The sequence below is a fragment of the Primulina tabacum genome, chromosome 16 (assembly GCF_025594145.1).
Source record: "Primulina tabacum isolate GXHZ01 chromosome 16, ASM2559414v2, whole genome shotgun sequence".
Taxonomy (NCBI): Eukaryota; Viridiplantae; Streptophyta; class Magnoliopsida; order Lamiales; family Gesneriaceae; genus Primulina; species Primulina tabacum.
The window spans coordinates 21,994,232-22,014,113 of NC_134565.1; the positions used below are offsets into that span (position 1 = coordinate 21,994,232).

General features: G+C 36.5%; 1 protein-coding gene and 1 long non-coding RNA gene across 2 annotated transcripts; one reads left to right on the plus strand and one right to left on the minus strand.

The window, feature by feature from the left end:
* Positions 1 to 642: 642 nt before the first annotated feature.
* Positions 643 to 5,692, minus strand: LOC142529722 (FK506-binding protein 2-like). The gene is made up of 6 exons (XM_075635336.1): positions 5,529 to 5,692; positions 5,343 to 5,386; positions 4,692 to 4,754; positions 3,008 to 3,098; positions 2,065 to 2,169; positions 643 to 993 (listed from the first exon to the last, which is right to left on the minus strand). Exons 1-6 carry the CDS (start codon positions 5,590 to 5,592, stop codon positions 905 to 907), a joined length of 456 nt encoding a protein of 151 aa, XP_075491451.1. The 5' UTR covers positions 5,593 to 5,692; the 3' UTR covers positions 643 to 904.
* Positions 5,693 to 11,391: 5,699 nt separating this feature from the next.
* On the plus strand, positions 11,392 to 13,915 carry LOC142529684 (uncharacterized). Its single transcript, XR_012815939.1, has 2 exons — positions 11,392 to 11,489; positions 13,698 to 13,915. It is a non-coding gene; the product is annotated as an uncharacterized LOC142529684 (long non-coding RNA).
* The last annotated feature ends 5,967 nt before the right edge of the window (positions 13,916 to 19,882 follow it).

Genomic DNA, 19,882 nt, shown 5'->3' on the forward strand with positions numbered 1-19,882 from the left:
GTAAACAATTATAGTAATAATACAATATTGGGCCATCAAAGTGAATTTTAAAATTTCAAATCTAATTTTAACTAAAATGAATGTAATAAATTTGTATATTTAGTATTGTGTTTATTATGATTGTATTTTCAGTCAGCCAGTTTGCACCCTAAATTCGATCATTTAGGAACGGAAATGATCCATGTGTACATATACGTGTGATAAATGCATCCAATACTGAATAGAAAATTAAAATGAAAAATAGCATCTAAAATAATTTTAACAAAATTTTGAAACACTTATCTATAGATAATAAAATATATGATATTCATTTTCAAATAAGTGGGCGTCTTAAACATAATTTTCAATGCTGACAAATGGGGTTTTTATTAATATGAAAAATTACATAATCAAAATTTTTATTTTCGACAAATAATAATTAGCAGGATATTTGAACATGAAAATATAAGTATTTTCCCTCGACCCATCACAATATTTGAGATCGAATTGTGTCAAAATCCATACGTTGTTCTGGCAACAAATGTCAGATAAAATATACATCATTCAACCCCCCAACTATGAATGGGGTCAAATATCATCAAAAACATGCCAATCAAATCACCAGATTTCATCAAAAACAAATTCAAAAAACCAGACCATCCGAACCAAAACTTTAAATTTCGATCGACAACCCAAATATAAGTGTATTACGCAAGTAAAATGCATTTACGTTTGCAAATCTTCCACCTTATGATGAGACATGATTCTTTGGAAATCTGTTTAGCAGAGAATTAAAAATTTGTACCATGATGCAGGAAAAGCCTCTATCTACTTGTCTACTCATTATGGGCCAAACTGCTATGTGCTTACAACTCATTACAGGAACATTTTTACGAACACCTACGAGCTCAATGGCTTCCACAAATTAGAGTTCACTGTCATCTGATTTTTCGCCATTCAATGTTTTCCCATTGACTGCTACCAGCTCAGTGTCAAAGATAAGCGTGGCACCACCTGATAGTAATGAACAAGTTAGTTATGAATTCTTAGCTGTCAATTCCTCAGGAGTCGAATTTCATAAAAAGCAAAGCGAGAAAAGCAACTCCATGCTTACAACAATGCCACTTATCAAATCACAATGGACATTCCATTACGTAGAAAATAATATGTATTTCATTTTTTTCACAAGAGAGCCCCAGCGATGAGGCATTTTCATGGATCTGCGTAAATCATAAAACCTTTTATTCCCATAAGAGTGAAATCGCACTAGTATCGCCACAGTCCAATCCTATATTATCAGGATTCAGGATATGCATGTGTGGGCTTGGGGGTGACATGATCAAACAAGGGAAGGCAAGGCAAGGCAAATTTTAGAGCAAATATGCCATTCAGTTTGATGTGAAATTACAAGCACTAGTGCGATACTGCTTTCTAGACCATAGAGTTTAAATATGGATAGTGCATGCCCATTTAAATTCATAATACTAATCTTTAACTAGATGTTATACCATAGAGTGACATGTTTCAACAAATTTAGAGACACTAGGGTTGGAAATAGAATATAATAGAAACTTCTAACTTGTTGTACCGGTCAAATGACAATCTAACTATGTCTAAGCACTTCAACATGAATGTATATGGCAAAATTAGAGAACCTATTAAACTTTCAAGTTAACCAACAAAGATCAGATGCTCCCATGCAAAAATATCTCTCAACAACATTACCAGAGACTCCAAATCTCCAATATCAAAATAGTAGATGTTATCTCGTCTAAAACTATCAACACCACCAAACAACTTCGCACTCCAAACAACTAGCCAAATGGTGGGCAGTGGTTTCTTAGGAAAAACTCCTTGTCATATTGGATGCGTATGACTATATTAAAATTGGCATCCACATAAATGGGATATAATAATTTTTTTTATCTAAAGTCTAATCAAATTATGTAGGCCTCGTATGCCATGCGAAGAGAATATAGAGCAGTAAAACTTTAGAAACGAGAGTTATTTGACCATGCCACAAATTGCCAAATGTAACCTCCCATTAGAGTAAAGTTAGAGCAACAAAGCAATTTGGCTTATTACCTGGGATGGTAGGAGGGGACCCTTGCTCCCCATAACCAAGTTTAGAAGGAATTTTCAGCTTTCTCTTCTCACCCAAGCACATTGCCAGAATTCCTTGATCCCATCCTGCAAATGATAGCTTGATTTCCTTAAAAAAGATGCTTCCATCCGGCAAAGGTTCTCTTCATCCCAACTACTTTTAAGAGTTCAATTTTCTTATCACTTGACAAATGTGACTTACTAACAAGAACTTCACTCTTCTCATCATTTGCTCATGTTAATATCAGTGATAGACCAGTTTCTGAAATCCCCTCCTTCCAACGTACAAAGGACGACAAAAATGCTACAAAATTTATCCTCTTATTTCCATAAACGGTATCAGCCCTCCTTTTAAATGTAGCCTTTCACGTTATTCCCACGTCACAATTTCTTGCCTTGCATAGGAGTCTTCGGATGTCATGATACATACCAACAATTTATAAAATTACATCTCAACTTTCTGGTAATTTTTTAGCTAGGTGCTACAAACAAATTAGGCACAAAGATTTCATTCCAGGTGCAGGAAGGGCAACTGGTGCATATGAAAAAAAAGTAGGCATCATTCCTGCTCATCAGTCTCAGTCTACTGAAACCAAATACCTCATATTTATATGACATTCACCATATTATCTCGAGCAGCAGCTGCCCTTTTTGGTCACATGTAGAAAGTATGCTACGCGGTAGCACATAAACTTCGTAGCCCAATAACATACAAAAGTACGAGAGCCAAATAAGTTATAATAACATCATCTTGCACCTTTTAGGCATATGGACAGAACCAAAACAGAACTTTCTTGAAAGTTTAAACCTTCACTTCAATGGGTAAAGAAAGACCAGGTTGACACCGCTTTTCAAAGATTGATTGTTAAACCAGGGGAAAAGTTAAATTAATTTAGAATGTTGTGGTGAAGTAATAGTCTCTAACCTTTGATAACTTGGCCGCTACCAAGTTCAAATTGAATTGGATCCCCTCTTTCAAAGCTGGAATCGAAAACAGTTCCATCTGTAAGCTTTCCCTGAAAACATCATCAGAATTTACATGAGCAGATCAGACAAGTTGACTGCCTGAACTGCGATACTAATAAGAAAAAAGATGAGCAAATTAATTGGCATCACAATGCTAAATGGAAGGGCACATTCCATAATCTGTATATTTTAAATCAAACTCTTTAACTGGCTTAACATTGAAAAGATTAACTTTCTCCCCTTTACACCGAAAGGATTTTAGAAGGTGAAGTAAAAAAATCATATGCTTTGTGGGGATAGCTAAATACATGTTAAGGTGAAGGCCCATTAAGTTATGTATGTTGTTACTCGTGGCACAAAAGCCAATGCAAGCTAAGCTTTTTCTAAGGAAAGGTAACAAGAAATCTAAAATAACTTCAAAATGCAAGGTTCCGTGAAGATGCAATACGTAGTTTTAATCACATAAAAGAAAAAAAACTTTCCATGACTAATCCTCGTGACTTGTGATTTGTGAATCACAATTGACTGGTCTTGCAGTCCCATTATCATTCAAAAACTGGACTGATGAATTCATAAAAAAACTGTAAGGATGAATGGTAAGAAAAGAATTAAAAGAAAATATGACCCGAAAAAAGTGCAGAGGCTATGTTAGACAGGAAACTCTCCCTATGAAGTACATGTTATCTAACTCTCCCTGTGAAGTACATGCATTGGATTAGATTTTTCTATGCTACATGGTGTAAAATTCACCCATGTAGTGTGGCTAAATGAAAGTTCTTGAATTCCTTAGTGGTGGTGTGGGCCCCCCCATATGTAAGATATACGTCACCCACAATATCAAATGGTAAAAACGATGGGGAGAACTACACGAAATGTAGCAGAGTCAGACCACGTTGGATGATGTGCATCTCACATATATTAGGGTGGGGTCCACTCCAAAAAAAAGGCCCTTCCACTCTAAGGGGTGGGACTACAACTGGAGTTCTTCTCCGGATGTATTATAGAATTACATCAAATGATCAAATAAAAGAATTAGCACTTACAAAAAATTACCTTAAAGCTTTTATATCCATATCCAAACAAATTATGGATACAAACTCATTCCACCAAACGATACAATTGGTCAAATTAAATATTACTCCCTAATAGGGCTTTAACTAAGTAAAGGTCAATTATGAAACAGACATTAAATTTTGAATGTGAAATTTAGTGAAACGAGATTTTTATATAGAAGTTATGACCCAAAGCAAACTTCGCCAAATTACTTAAAAGAGTCTGTGCTCTTGCGAAAGAAAACCTCCCCCCTTGCCTGAAACGCACAACATAATTTCCTAGAACAAAATTATGGCTTATGCCCAACGTCCTCGCTACCTAACATGTGCTTACTGCTTCCTAGACTTCCATATGAGGCTGGAATTGAGGCTATAACATTTTGTAGAGTGGGGAGTTTGGTAATTTTCCCAGTATTTACAATAGCAAGTTAGTGTCCTCAAAGTCAGAATATAAGATATCTAAATAGATTTAAAAATGGTAGAACTCTTTGACTTCAATTTGTGTAGAAGATGGGAATACTTTCTAGCTATCCTGGGGGTAGGGAAAGGTGGAATGGGGGATGGGAGCAGAGAGGCTGTCATTCCACTCACTCTGTAGTGCACTTTAACGCTGTCTCCTTTGTGTGCTTGAACTTCACAAATCTTTGGCTTATACTGCAGTAGAAGCTAGATTAATAACAGCCACAACGGAAACCAATATGTGCAAGAAAATGAGATTATTATATGCTAACGTGGTCAAATGTAAGCTCTTGGATCATCAATATGTATGTCAAACTTCCATAAAATTACGAGGGACTCATATGATCTAATGGTATTGTAGTAGAGAGGAACACTTGTAGCATAGAAACAATCTGGAACATAATTAATTGAAGATGAGGTTTCCAATAACTTCATGAGATGGGAAGGTAAAACTGCAACGCTCTCTGTAAAATAGAACTATCTAATCTAAATGGTAAAGCATTTGATTGAAAAATGATTCAGCATCCATGCCAATCAGCATTTCAAATCCAGACAGTGAGAATGAGCATTGAGAATTAACTTATGATATTCTCCTAACTTTTTATATGAGTCCAAAGGCTAGAAGGCTTTCCTCTTACTGTTATACAAAGAATACATGAAAATGCGACTTGACCGTGCCAGTGTTGCAGCATTAATTCTTAAATCGCAGCATTCTCTTAAGCAACGGAATAGCTGCAATCCAAAAATTCCGATTACGCACAAATTCCAAATAAATTAATTTACCTTCACACCGATCTGCAGCTCTGTTACATCCACAGATTTCTTTGCTGAACGTAGAAAAATAACAAAAAGGAAAGCAGAAAATATCATCAGAAAACAAACGTGGATCCAGAAACTACTCGGAAAACATTAACAGCGGAAGGAAAAGTCCTAAAAGGCAAAAAATTCGATTGAATAAGAAAACAGTACCCGATGCAATAGATGAAAAGACGAGAAAAATTAAAGCCGCTTTCAAGACAAATTTGGATCCCATTTTGAAATTTGTTTCTGTGGCGATTTGGCTTCTCTGAATTGAGAACTTCACAAGAACTTAGAGTACTTATGACGTCCCCACTCGGCAAGCATAGCGTTCCAACGCGACGATACAATATTGCCCAATCGAAACTTGACAAGTAGGCAAATAACAATTTAGAATTTTTTTTATTTTTATAATGATAATAGTATAAAACTTAAATATTGAGTGACAAGAACGTCGAGTCTAGAGAGTTTATTTGTACTCTCTCTCTCTTAATTATATATGTATTTTTTTATTATATATAATATATAATGTAACAAGAATTTTACTTCACATTCGGTCGATAAGATCTCTTCTACAACCTACTCAGTTCAAGAAGGCAACTAGAGATGTGTGAAGAAGTTCGGTCTACTAAGATCTCTTATGCAACCTCCTCAGCTTGCGTAGGCAACTAGAGATGTGTGGATCTTCACACCCACACATTAACGACGGTTAGCGAGTACTGGATATGGTCTCGACGTGGACCCTATGACGTTTAAATCCCTTATTTTTAGAAAACGACGGGAAAGGGGAGTCATTGGATCAACTTACGATAAACGGCTCGGATCATGTGAGGCAGCAGAACAAATGCCTCATGAACTGGACCGTCACTAAATATGGGCCGCTCATTTTCTTATCAACGGCAACTAATGAACATCAAGCAAATAAAAATCTTGATTGTCCATGAGGAATGGCTAAGACCATCTCACGACTAGCACAAAGGGTAAGGCTAGGATCTCGACCATGCCTAGCATCTGATCTAAACTTCATTGCTTTTTTCAGACAAAAAACGGAGGTAGTATCAACCCCTCTCAAACCAAGCCCTAGTCACCCCCGAGCCCTTGCCATGCTCAAAACCTAGCCTAGAACCCCCCGAACTTAGTTATCAAGAATACCTAAGAGTTCGGTTTGGCTTTAGGTCCTAACTTAGTGGTCGGGCAACACTTGGTGTTCAGTGGAAAAAAGGGATCAACTAAGCCTTAGTTCGAGATATATCTAATAAGTTGGCAAAGTTGTACTCACGACTACACTATTCCACCTTTACTCAAACATTACTAACAAGTCAAATAAAATTAGGAGATAATATCATTGAATCGCCATAAACATGGAATATGTGAGCGAATCTCTTAAAAATTGGGTAAGAATCCAGATCTCGGGATAAATTTAGATTTTCAAAATATTATGCAGATCAATATAAATTGGGTAACATATCATCACTCTGAGGAAATATTCCTCATCTATGGTTCAATCCCAACAAGGTAACTAGCCTCTCCTTGCTCCTATGTGTGAGAACCCGAGATTTTACGATCCGAAGCAAATCAAATAAGTAATACAAACTTGAAATTTTACTCAAACTAAGCTCAAAAATGTTTGTTCCAACTAAATAACTTGACTATTAACTAGATTTTCATTAAATTTAACTCGAGGAAGCAACTTCAAAGCTCGGAAATGAGCTCAGCAAGAGGCCAAGCCACAAGTAACCGCATCCATCGAAGTGTTGTCACGGGAGGAGTAAAACCCCAGCTCAAGGACACGATCTGTCAGCTCAAAGCAGCTCAACCAAGTTTGTCCTAACAGGACCAAAAAGGGAGCTATAAGTTGAGCCAAGAGTTGGGACAAATTAAATGTACAAGAAATGACCTTCGCGTTAAACCATGAAGGAGCTACGGGAGGAGCTAAGAGCTAGGACATATTGATGATGCAGGAAATGAACCTTTAGAAAATCAAGGTGACATTTAAGGATGCATGAATTTTTGAACCCACCATTATAACTAATCTAGAACTTGAAGAATGCATGGGATTTTGGGGTATTCATGCATGAAAATTTGGACCAACATTATGATCACATTCAAACCTTTCTTGATGACCAAGAATTCGGCCAAGGGGGGGGCTAGGTGGAAGGTTGTTTTTCTTGCCTATAAATACCACTCATGTGGTTGAGAAAAATGCACCCCAAAAAACAAACAAGAATTTCGGTTCTCCTCTTTCCCCTCACTCTCCAAAATTTCGGCCCTCACTTCTTCTCAAAAACCCTCCAAAAATTCGACCAAGTCAAGCAAGGGAAAAGAAGAAAAGTTCGTGCAGTCCAGTACAATAACCCCGTACCGAAATGTTCCCCGATCGAAGACAGTATTTGTGAAGTTGCGCCGAAGTGCTGCCGAAATTTCAAGAAAGAGCTTTGTATAAAAATTCAAGTAAGTGGGCTTTTGTTACATATTTTGTTGTATTTTAAACTTTGATATCAATAATATGACATGCATGAATGTGTGTCCTAAATTTCAAAAATGTCAGTCTACCTTTTAAAATTTCGATCGATCATATGCTTCGTTCGCTCTTCGAATATCTTTGATTCCGCTGTGTCTGTCTAAAAATCTGAAATGTTGAACTCTGAGAAATGTGATAAGTCTGTCTGTTGTTTCTGAATTCTGTGTACACTGTTACGACTCAATTTGATATGGGACGAGAATTGTAATTCTGTCTGGCCCTCATTGGTGGGTATAAAACAATGTTCTGTTCTGGCCCCCATTGGTGGGTATAAAACCATGTTCTGGCCTCACCCCTTAGAGGACTAACATATTGGGGACAATTTGACCATGGAAATGAGATGAGTAACAGTGTTCTGTCTGTTCTGATATGTTCTGTTCTGAATTGATTTAATCTGTTTCTGAATTGTTCTGAATCATCTGATGAATTCTGTCATTTATTCGATTTGTCTCTGTCCTGATAAGCTAAGAATATTAAGTTTTGAAAGTTTGTTAAAAGAACATTTTAAGAAAACTAAGTTCTATATGTATCTTTGGAATCGATCGACCCCCACTTGCTGAGTGTTTCTCAAAACACTCACCCCTTACAAATTTCAGATAAAAATGAGGAGCAACTGAATGAGGAAGAGCAAGATGCTTTCTGGGGTTGGTGAACCGGAGATCAAGATCAGAACTCAAGATTTTGCTTTCCTTTTGTTTCCGCTATTTGAAACTCTGATGTATTTCTAATTCTATTGTCAATGTAAATACAATGTTTAATTTATGAAAAAGACTTGTTTTTGGCATTTTGATACGAGGCTTAATTGTTTTCAAGTAATTGTTAAATAATGCCGGATGTCATCGACGAGTGGTATCAGAGCCGCCAGGTTCATAATCCCGCTGGGATTTTGATAGACAAAATTTAGCGAAGTCAAATTTTGGCAAAAGCCTAGTGTATCCCAATTTGAGTCCAACTTTCATCCGTTCTTGAAGTCTAACTTTCATCTGTTTTCTAAATTTCGAATAGACTTCAAAAAATCCATCCCTTCGATCATTCCACGAACTCTGAGTATCGAAAATTTTTCACGACAACTTTGTTTCTACTATTTGTGCCTTTCTATCATTTATACGATTCTGATGCTTTGCTTTCGATTTTTATCCTAGGAAATGGCAGGCAGACCACCCCGAAACAATCGTAACCCTCGTGGTGCCAACCAAAACGAAAATCCACCACCACCCAGAGTGAATCTCAGTCAAGAGGATATGATGGCAATAGCTACTATCGTAGCTGCAACATTACAAGGATTCGTGAACCCATTGGCTAACGCCATCCAACCACCACCTGAACCGCAACCGCGTGAGATTAAGTACCATTACGAATCTCTCAGAAGGAATCGAGTTCCAACTTTCGATGGGAACCCAGACCCAGAAATCAGCCACAACTGGCTCAAGAACGTCGAAACACAACTACATTTACTGGAGATACCTGAAGAACTAAGAGTGGAGGTTGTAACACCGTTTTTGGAAGACCGAGCTAGGAAATGGTAGGAAACTGTGTCGCCATCTTTGGTAGAAGTGGAAGAGATCACATGGCAGATTTTTAAGAGAGAATTTTTGAAACAATACTATCCCGCTGAATTTCGACTACAGAAGTTGGGTGAATTCGAAAACTTCAAACAGGCTCCGGACATGTCAGTGATGGAATACACTTCACGGTTCAACGATCTGGGAACCTATGTCCCAACGATCATATTGGATGAAACGTTAAAAATGCATCGATTCAAGAAGGGACTCAACAGTCGAATTCAGTCAGCATTGGCAGTATTCAAGCCAAACAGCTTTGCGGATTTGATGGGCGCTGCAATGAGCGCAGAAACTGATATCAAGCGACGCGAGAACAAGAACAAAAGACCGATGAGCAGTCAATCTACTCAGAATGGTCCCAAGTTTAAGAAACCAAATTATTCAGGTGGGTCTTTCAAAGGGAATCCTGGCAGTGCTGGTAACACCGAAGGAAAGTGGTGTGATACATGTCGACAGAAACATGTTGGAGAATGTTATCGGAAGACAGGCGCTTGTTTTAAGTGCGGAAAGGTGGGTCATAGAATTAAAGATTGTCCAGACAACAAGGACAAAAGGACGGGGCCCAGCAAACAACATGAAAATAAGACTAATGCTCGGGTTTATGCAATAACCCAAGAGGAAGCCGATAACAGCAACGAAGTGGTGGCAGGTACCATCTTACTCAATAAAATGCCTGCATATGCTTTGTTTGATTGTGGCGCCACACATTCATTTGTGTCTAGAAGATTTGCTAAAAAGCTTAAACTTGAGCATGATATTCTTAGTGAACCGTTAAGAGTAGCAACACCTGCCAGCAAAACAATTGAAGCACACAAAGTGTATCGAAACTGTAAAATTTGTATCAGCAATCAAACTTTTGAAGTGGAATTAATTCAACTCAATATGGTTGAGTTTGACATCATCTTTGGAATGGACTGATTAGCCAAAAACCATGTCATAGTAGACTGTAAAAAGAAAGATATTAGGCTTCAAACTCCGACAAAAGGGGAAGTCGTATATCACGGAAAATCCAAAGAAAGAAAATCTCTACTATCGGCTTCACAAGCCTAGAAAGCTATAAAGGGAGGAGAAGAAATTTACCTGGCAGTGATCAATGAAATCAAAGAAGAAGAAGTCCCAAAGTTGGAGGATATTACAATTGTTCAAGAATTTCCAGACGTTTTTCCCGAGGAACTACCGGGAGAGATACCAGATAGGGAAGTAGAATTTGAAATCAATTTGGTCCCTGGTGCTGCACCAATATCAAAGGCACCATACCGAATGGCTCCAGCTGAATTAAAGGTGTAATGTCCCGAAAATTTGAAGGGTCACGTAAACCAGATGCATGAAATTTATTAAATTTATTTGGTAATTTATTAATTTGTTTTAAAGCATTAAATGCAGGTTTATTTCATAAATTATGAGTTTAATTATTTATGCATTTTATGCATAATTATTGCATAATAGAATTTTATTTTATGAAATTTTAAAGGTTCAGTGCATTATAGATTTTTAAGTTGCATTTCGCGCTCGAACGAGGATCGGAGACCGGAGAATTTTCAGGAAAATTATTTTAATAACATGATTAATTTTTATTAATTAATATAAGATGTTTTAAAAGTATTTTTAAAGAATTGAGATTTATTGGGTATTTTTACCCGCATGATTTTAATTTTTAACGGTGCGCAAATTTTATCGAATCGGTGAACTTTTTGAGGGTTCGGCTAATAATTTCAAAAATTTTTCAACACGAAATATTTTTGGGAGTGTGTTTGGAATTAATGGGCCAACTTTTAAGCTTATTGGGCTTAAAACCCTTTTTATTTTAATTGATGCTCATTAATATATATTTTAATTAACCTAAACTACACTTAAATTAAACCTAACCTAAACCTACCCTACACCAATTATCCTATCCACCAACCGACACCCTCTCTATTTCCTCATTATTCTCACGGTTCCATAATTTTTATCCTCCCACAGCTGAAAGTCCCTCGGTTACTTCTTGTGTTTGCAAAAGAAATCCTTCCGGCGCTCGTTCTTCGATCTCCTCGCGTCTAATACATCAAGGCACGCATTGTATCATTATTTCTGCATCATTCACGTCATATATGTGTTGTCATGTGTGTTATGTTTATGCATTTTTCGGTATTGGCATGGCAAAGCTTTTATGCTCTTGGTTTGCAAAAGAAAAACTTCTCCCGGGTTCCTTCGCTTCGTTCTTGCTCTCCAAACTCATAAGGCACGCATTGTATTTTTTTTTCTGCACCACATACGTGGTATACATGCTGTTAGTGTTTATTTGTGGGGGAAAGTCTCGATCCAAGCATGAGCATGGTTGGTTTTCGGTTTTTGCATGTATTTTTGCATTCCAGGCTTGGCTACTCACGTTTTTTATGAATTGAGGTGCAAGGGGCTGCGGCTTGAGGCTGTTCAGGGTCTGATGGTGGTGTCATGATGGATTTTAGGAGTGAAAATGTTTTGGTGTTGCTGTAGGAGGAGAGGCCGACAGTTGGGCATGGAGGCATGCTGCACGTGAGTTGTGGTTCGAGTGAGGGGTGGTGCTGGCGGTGCAAGGGCTGAATCGAGGCATGGATCAGACCCTGGTGGGTCTGAGTCACGGCTCATGGAGGCTCAACCACCGCTGGAACTTTCCTTGTAGCCGGCCATGTGCGAGAAGGGGTGAAGCTCGGTTGTAGCGATCTCGGGTTCTAGCGGTTGTGTCAATTGTGTAAGCTGCATGGGGTCGGGGCCGTGGGTCTAGCGGGGATGGAGGAGTCCTAGGGTGATCTAGGGAAGGCTGGATCATAGCTGGTCCTATCAGTAGAAGGTTAGGGTCGCATTTATAGAAGGTGGGTCACTAGGGTGGGTAGGATTGGATAGTATAGCAATTCCAGCAGCTGGTGGCCTATTGCTCGAAGGTTTAGGGGGTTGGTTTGGATGGTTTTAAGGCTGTAAATGAGGGTATTAGGTGTGTTAAAAAGTTGGGAAAGTTTTGGTTAAGTTTCGAGTCGATTCGGGTTAAAACCGGGATCCCGGTCTAAGTTTTAAAACAATTCGGTTAAGTTATGAAATGAGCTCGAGTTTACGTTTAAGGATGCTTTTAAATATGTTTTGGAACATTTTAGGAGTTTAGTAAGCTTTGGATCAAAATAATGAGTTTTGGATTTATCCGGGATTTAATCGTCCCAGGAAACGTTAATTAAAGGATTAATGGAAACATCTAGATTTAAACTTAATAAAATTATGGGAAATTATATTTAAGCTCAAATAATTATTAGAAGTCTAAGTTTTTAATTTGAGAATTTTATGATAAGATTTGGTTTAATTCGGGATTAAAACGTATTAATATGTTATAGTTAAATATTAATTTATAAGTCATCGATTTAAGCCAAATAAAAATATGGGAAAGTTCATGTAGGCTCAAATAATTATTTGGGACATGTTAGAGTCAATGGAATTAAGAAAATGTCAAAGGCGTGAAATTTTACGTTTAGGGAGAAAACAGTAATTTTTGGGTTTACAGCCCGGGGTGAGATTGGTCCTGGCAGCGCCCTGAGCACATTTTATCATGTTTTTAAATGTTTATGCATCACGTTCATGAATTTTATGGAGTTACGATAAATACATTGCATGTTTGGTTTAAAGGAAAAGTTACGTATATACATGTTTTTATTAAGTGATGATTATGATGTTATTTTGAAGGATGAGATTTGGTATTGACTGACGATGTATATGTATACGATGATATGAGATATGATGAGCTGAGGCCCGGGCTCAGTGGACGGGTAATGCTGTCGCTGATGTCCCTCGCTGCCGGGTACCACGGTTACATGTAGATGGATCCATCGATAGAGCTGATACGATAGAGCTGATACGAAAGTCACAACTAATGAAGTGAATTCAATTAAAAAGGAAATGTTTACGTATATGATTACATGAGTTGACATGCTTTAACACGTATATGTTGATACGATGATACATGCTATGATTATTATCATGTTTTGAAAGGATACGACACGTTTACGTATATGATGACATGAGATGACATGCTTTAATACGATATGATTTTACACGACACGTTTACGTATATGATAACATGAGATGATATGCTTTGACATGATATGATTTTATACAATACGTTTACGTTATGCTTTTAAGTTCATGAAAGATATGTTGAGTATGATATTTTTCACTGCTGTGTACTATGTATATGTACTTGTTATTCCTGGTACAGGCGTGTTGAGTCTTTAGACTCACTAGGCGTGTGTGATGCAGGTGAGCTTCATGATGAGGAGACTGGAGGTGACGAACTCTGAGTAGGCAGACCTGGTTCGGTGACATAACCCGAGGACCACATGTTTTCCGTATTTTGATTTATGAGATTTGAGATGAGATGAAATATTTTTATACGTTGATGATTTTAAGAATTTTATACGTTTATGTTTACGTATGATTTTAGACGAGTTTGGTTATTTTAAACTGCATTGTTTTTACTGACAAATAATTACGATCATTTTTAAATTAAATGTTATTTAAAAAAATACGAGCTTTTAATTAAAAAAAATATTTCCGCACTTTTAAAGTGAGTGAGACGTTACAGTTGGTATCAGAGCAAGGATCCTGTATAGGATTGTGCCACCGCCAGTTTCTGCAGCTCAGTCTTCAAGCCTCAAGTCTGTAAGCTTTTATGATTTAAATTATTTACTCATATCATCTGCATGTTAACATGATTTACGCTTTATGATGATCTACGGTAAATGTTTAACTGCTTTTATGATTTAAGGATTTACTGTTTTCAAAACTATTTTAAATTGCATGTTGGTTGCGTTTGGAATTGGACGTGTCTAAGAATTCGAATATTGGGCTTTAGGAGAAGTTGATAATGATTTGATTATATTGATTTTAGGTTAGAAGTACTGATGTTCTACTCTTTGGGGTTATAAGTTAATCTTGAAAATTATGAATGCTTTTGGGACTTGTAGAATTTCTAAGAGAGTAATGATGGTTCGTGGTTGCTAGTTGAATTAATTTTTTAGGATTCCATGTAAGGATTAATGATTCGAAAACTACGACAATATTTGGAAGTATAAAAACGTAGAATTTTTTTTAGGATGCATGCTCTACCTAGTGGGACCTAAGGATTGAATTGAATGGATTGAGAATTTTAAGGACCTAACTGTATTAACCAATAATTTGAGGACCTAAGTGCAACAATAAAATTTTAAGGGACTATTTCGAATTTACCAAACTTTGGGATTAAATTTTTAGTTTTGAGAATTTTAAGGTTTAATGAGGCCAAGTCGAAAATTTTATGGGAAAAAAATGCAAATTTCGAGGAGTTATAAGGCCAAAATTGTAATCTTCGAGAACTTTAAGGGCCAAATTGCAAATTCCGAAATTTTTAAGGATTAAAATTCGAACTTTTGAGTAATACTTGGGTTAAATCAGTAATTTTCGAGGTTATGAAAATTGATTTTGGGTTTAATAAGCTTATAATTATTGAACTTTATGTTACGAGAAACCTATAAAGTGGGAGTAGGAATGCCAAGAACTTATGAGTAATTGTTGGATTCTTGAGATTTAGGACAAATTGGATAATATTCGTGGAAAGTAAGAACAAATTTTGCAATGTTTAAGAAATTTGGGGGATTTGTTTAGCAGTTAGTGAGAAGGGAATGGTTTAAATGACCGGAATTTTGATGATTTAGATTTGAAGGGATATTTGGAACCTTGAGATATTTGGATTATAATGTTTTAAGAATGGTAATCAAGGACATTGTAGGATGAATCAATTTTGAGCTTAAAAAAATTTAAGTGTTAGTAAAATAATGTTGTGGCAAATTAAGAATTTAAAGTGATGACAATTTAAGGTGAAGTTGATCGGTTAGCTAAGTTATAAGAATAGACCTTGAGTTAGCAAAATTTTGGGAACTTAAGTTTGATGTATCGTAATTTTTAATCGTGATCTTAAGAATTAAAATTATACATTTGTTGGAATTTAATTTTTCTAGAAAGTTGGGTGTGATTGATGGTTATGATATTTGATAGAAGCATGTAAGAGGTGAGGTAGACACCTCGTTTTGAGAAATTCTTGGAAGTCATTAGAAACTTGAGAACAAGCGATTATGTGTGTGGGAATTATGTTATCTATTATCATTTGGGATGCGTAAGCTTGAATTTCAAGTTTATGAGATATTTGTTCACACGGAAATTTTGGGTAAAATAAAAACAAAAGGGAATTAGTTGTGTTCAACATAAGATATCAATGAATGAATATTAAGATTTTTATCGAGTAAGAAATCTAAAAGCTTGACATTGGGATTCTAGAACTCTATGGGTTATAAGTGAAGTTCATTTATTAAGGTTAGTCTAATGCTACCATGTGATAACTTATTAAGTTTTAAACGCTAATATTAATTAAGCATTAGGGATACGTAAGAATGCGACATTTCATTTCAACGATGAAAGTCCAAGGGTCTTAGGTCTCAACTAAATTGTAATTGGGAAGAAAATAGTTTAAGCATGTGATTGATGATAGAAGGGTTTTATTATCAAGGTAGAAGATCGATGTTGTACATTTTGGTTTTTATGGATTAATGCTACACGAAATTAAGATTTGCAACAATTTAATATTTGGGATGCACTCTTAAATAATTAAGTCACGTAAGTTTGGTGCCGTAAGACAAGATTCTATTTAAGGATCTTAGGTTAATATTATTATGGGGTTGAGGTAAGGTTTAACTTCTAAGTGTAATACCAAGAATAGAAGTCGATCAATAAATTTTGGTGCTAAGGTTTCTTAGGTCGAACTACATAAATACAAATGTAATAGGTCAATGAACATTACGGGTATAGTACAAGAAAAGTAAGACGCAATAAAAAATTCGGACTGCCATCTCTAATATTGGGAAGTTTGATAAAGGTTGAAATTCGAGGTTATAGAAAAATGGAACTAGGTCACCATGGATCGTTATAAGTTGAGTTTCGCAAACGAGGATTTAGAAGGTAGAGTTTATCGGGACCAAGGAGACATAAGGACATCTTAAAATTTATTATTTTATCAGAGTAGCGCCGCGGAAGCGTGGACTATTGGGATACTAGAACTAAGTCTAAACTTTTTGATTATCAAGGTTAAGCGAATTTCGAGGAAGAAATTCAATCTAAGGGGGGGAGATTGTAATGTCCCGAAAATTTGAAGGGTCACGTAAACCACATGAATGCAATTTATTAAATTTCTTTGGTAATTTATTAATTTGTTTTAAAGCATTAAATGCAGGTTTATTTCATAAATTATGGATTTAATTATTTTTATGCATTTTATGCATAATTATTGCATAATAGAATTTTATTTCATGAAATTTTAAAGGTTCATGCATTAAAGATTTTTAAGTTGCATTTCGCGCTCGAACGAGGATCGGAGACCGGAGAATTTTCAGGAAAATTATTTTAATAACATGATTAATTTTTATTAATTAATATAAGATGCTTTAAAAGTATTTTTAAAGAATTGAGATTTATTGGGTATTTTTACCCGCATGATTTTAATTTTTAACGGTGCGCAAATTTTATCGAATCGGTGAACTTTTTGAGGGTTCGGCTAATAATTTCAAAAATTTTTCAACACGAAATATTTTTCGGGAGTGTGTTTGGAATTAATGGGCCAAATTTTAAGCTTATTGGGCTTAAAACCCTTTTTATTTTAATTGAGGCTCACTAGTACATATTTTAATTAACCTAAACTACACTTAAATTAAACCTAAACCTACCCTACACCAATTATCCTATACACCAACCGACACCCTCTCAATTTCCTCATTATTCTAACGGTTCCATCATTTTTATCCTCCCACAGCTGAAAGCCCCTCGGTTACTTCTTGTGTTTGCAAAAGAAATCCTTCCGGCGCTCGTTCTTCGATCTCCTCGCGTCTAATACATCAAGGCACGCATTGTATCATTATTTCTGCATTATTCACGTCATATATGTGTTGTCATGTATGTTATGTTTATGCATTTTTCGGTATTGGCATGGCAAAGCTTTTATGCTTTTGGTTTGCAAAAGAAAAACTTCTCCCGGGTTCCTTCGCTTCGTTCTTGCTCTCCAAACTCATAAGGCACGCATTGTATTTTTTTTTCTGCACCACATACGTGGTATACATGCTGTTAGTGTTTATTTGTGGGGGAAAGTCTCGATCCAAGCATGAGCATGGTTGGTTTTCGGTTTTTGCATGTATTTTTGCATTCCAGGCTTGGCTACTCACGTTTTTTATGAATTGAGGTGCAAGGGGCTGCGGCTTGGGGCTGTTCAGGGTCTGATGGTGGTGTCATGATGGATTTTAGGAGTGAAAATGGTTTGGTGTTGCTGTAGGAGGAGAGGCCGACAGTTGGGCATGGAGGCATGCTGCACGTGAGTTGTGGTTCGAGTGAGGGGTGGTGCTGGCGGTGCAAGGGCTGAATCGATGCATGGATCAGACCCTGGTGGGCCTGAGTCACGGCTCATGGAGGCTCAACCACCGCTGGAACTTTCCTTGTAGCCGGCCATGTGCGAGAAGGGGTGAAGCTCGGTTGTAGCGATTTCGGGTTCTAGCGGTTGTGTCAATTGTGTAAGCTGCATGGGGTCGGGGCCGTGGGTCTAGCGGGGCTAGAGGAGTCCTAGGGTGATCTAGGGAAGGCTGGATCATAGCTGGTCCTATCAGTAGAAGGTTAGGGTCGCATTTATAGAAGGTGGGTCACTAGGGTGGGTAGGATTGGATAGTATAGCAATTCCAGCAGCTGGTGGCCTATTGCTCGAAGGTTTAGGGGGTTGGTTTGGATGGTTTTAAGGCTGTAAATGAGGGTATTAGGTGTGGTAAAAAGTTCGGAAAGTTTTGGTTAAGTTTCGAGTCGATTCGGGTTAAAACCGGGACCCCGGTCTAAGTTTTAAAACAATTCGGTTAAGTTATGAAATGAGCTCGAGTTTACGTTTAAGGATGCTTTTAAATATGTTTTGGAACACTTTAGGAGTTTAGTAAGCTTTAGATCAAAATAATGAGTTTTGGATTTATCCGGGATTTAATCGTCCCAGGAAACGTTAATTAAAGGATTAATGGAAACATCTAGATTTAAGCTTAATAAAATTATGGAAAATTATATTTAAGCTCAAATAATTATTAGATGTCTAAGTTTTTAATTTGGGAATTTTATGATAAGTTTGGTTTAATTCGGGATTAAAACGTATTAATATGTTATAGTTAAAGATTAATTTATAAGTCATCGATTTAAGTCAAATAAAAATATTGGAAAGTTCATGTAGGCTTAAATAATTATTTGGGACATGTTAGAGTCAATGTAATTAAGAAAATGTCAAAGACGTGAAATTTTACGTCTAGGGAGAAAACAGTAATTTTTGGGTTTACAGGGGCAAATGGTCATTTTGCACCCGGGGTGAGATTGGTCCTGGCAGCGCCCTGAGCACATTTTATCATGTTTTTAAATGTTTATGCATCACGTTCATGAATTTTAAGGAATTACGATAAATACATTGCATGCTTGGTTTAAAGGAAAAGTTACGTATATACATGTTTTTATTAAGTGATGATTATGATGCTATTTTGAAAGATGGGATTTGGTTGTGACTGACGATGTATATGTATACGATGATATGAGATATGATGAGCTGAGGCCCGGGCTCAGTGGACGGGTAATGCTGTCGCTGATGTCCCTCGCCGCCGGGTACCACGGTTACATGTAGATGGATCCATCGATAGAGCTGATACGATAGAGCTGATACGAAAGTCACAACTAATGAACTGAATTCAATTTAAAAGAAAATGTTTACGTATATGATGACATGAGTTGACATGCTTTAATACGTATATGTTGATACGATGATACATGCTATGATTATTATCATGTTTTGAAAGGATACGACACGTTTACGTATATGATGACATGAGATGACATGCTTTAATACGATATGATTTTACACGATATGTTTACGTATATGATAACATGAGATGATATGCTTTGACATGATATGATTTTATACAATACGTTTACGTTATGCTTTTAAGTTCATGAAAGATATGTTGAGTATGATATTTTTCACTGCTGTGTGCTATGTATATGTACTTGTTATTCCTGGTACAGGCGTGTTGAGTCTTTAGACTCACTAGGCGTGTGTGATGCAGGTGATCTTTATGATGAGGAGACTGGAGGTGACGAACTCTGAGTAGGCAGACCTGGTTCGGTGACATAACCCGAGGACCACATGTTTTTCGTATTTTGATTTATGAGATTTGAGATGAGATGAAATATTTTTATACGTTGATGATTTTAAGAATTTTATACGTTTATGTTTACGTATGATTTTAGACGAGTTGAGTTATTTTAAACTGCATTGTTTTTACTGACAAATAATTACGATCATTTTTAAATTAAATGTTATTTAAAAAAATACGAGCTTTTAACTAAAAAAAAATATT

Coding starts and splice junctions, on each gene's coding strand:
- LOC142529722 (XM_075635336.1), bottom strand. CDS start 5,592: ATGGGATCCAAATTTGTCTTGAAAGCGGCTTTAATTTTTCTCGTCTTT. Junction 5,387..5,528: donor CTTTTCATCTATTGCATCGG/GTACTGTTTTCT, acceptor TTCTACGTTCAG/CAAAGAAATCTGTGGATGTA. Junction 2,170..3,007: donor TAGCGGCCAAGTTATCAAAG/GTTAGAGACTAT, acceptor TATCATTTGCAG/GATGGGATCAAGGAATTCTG.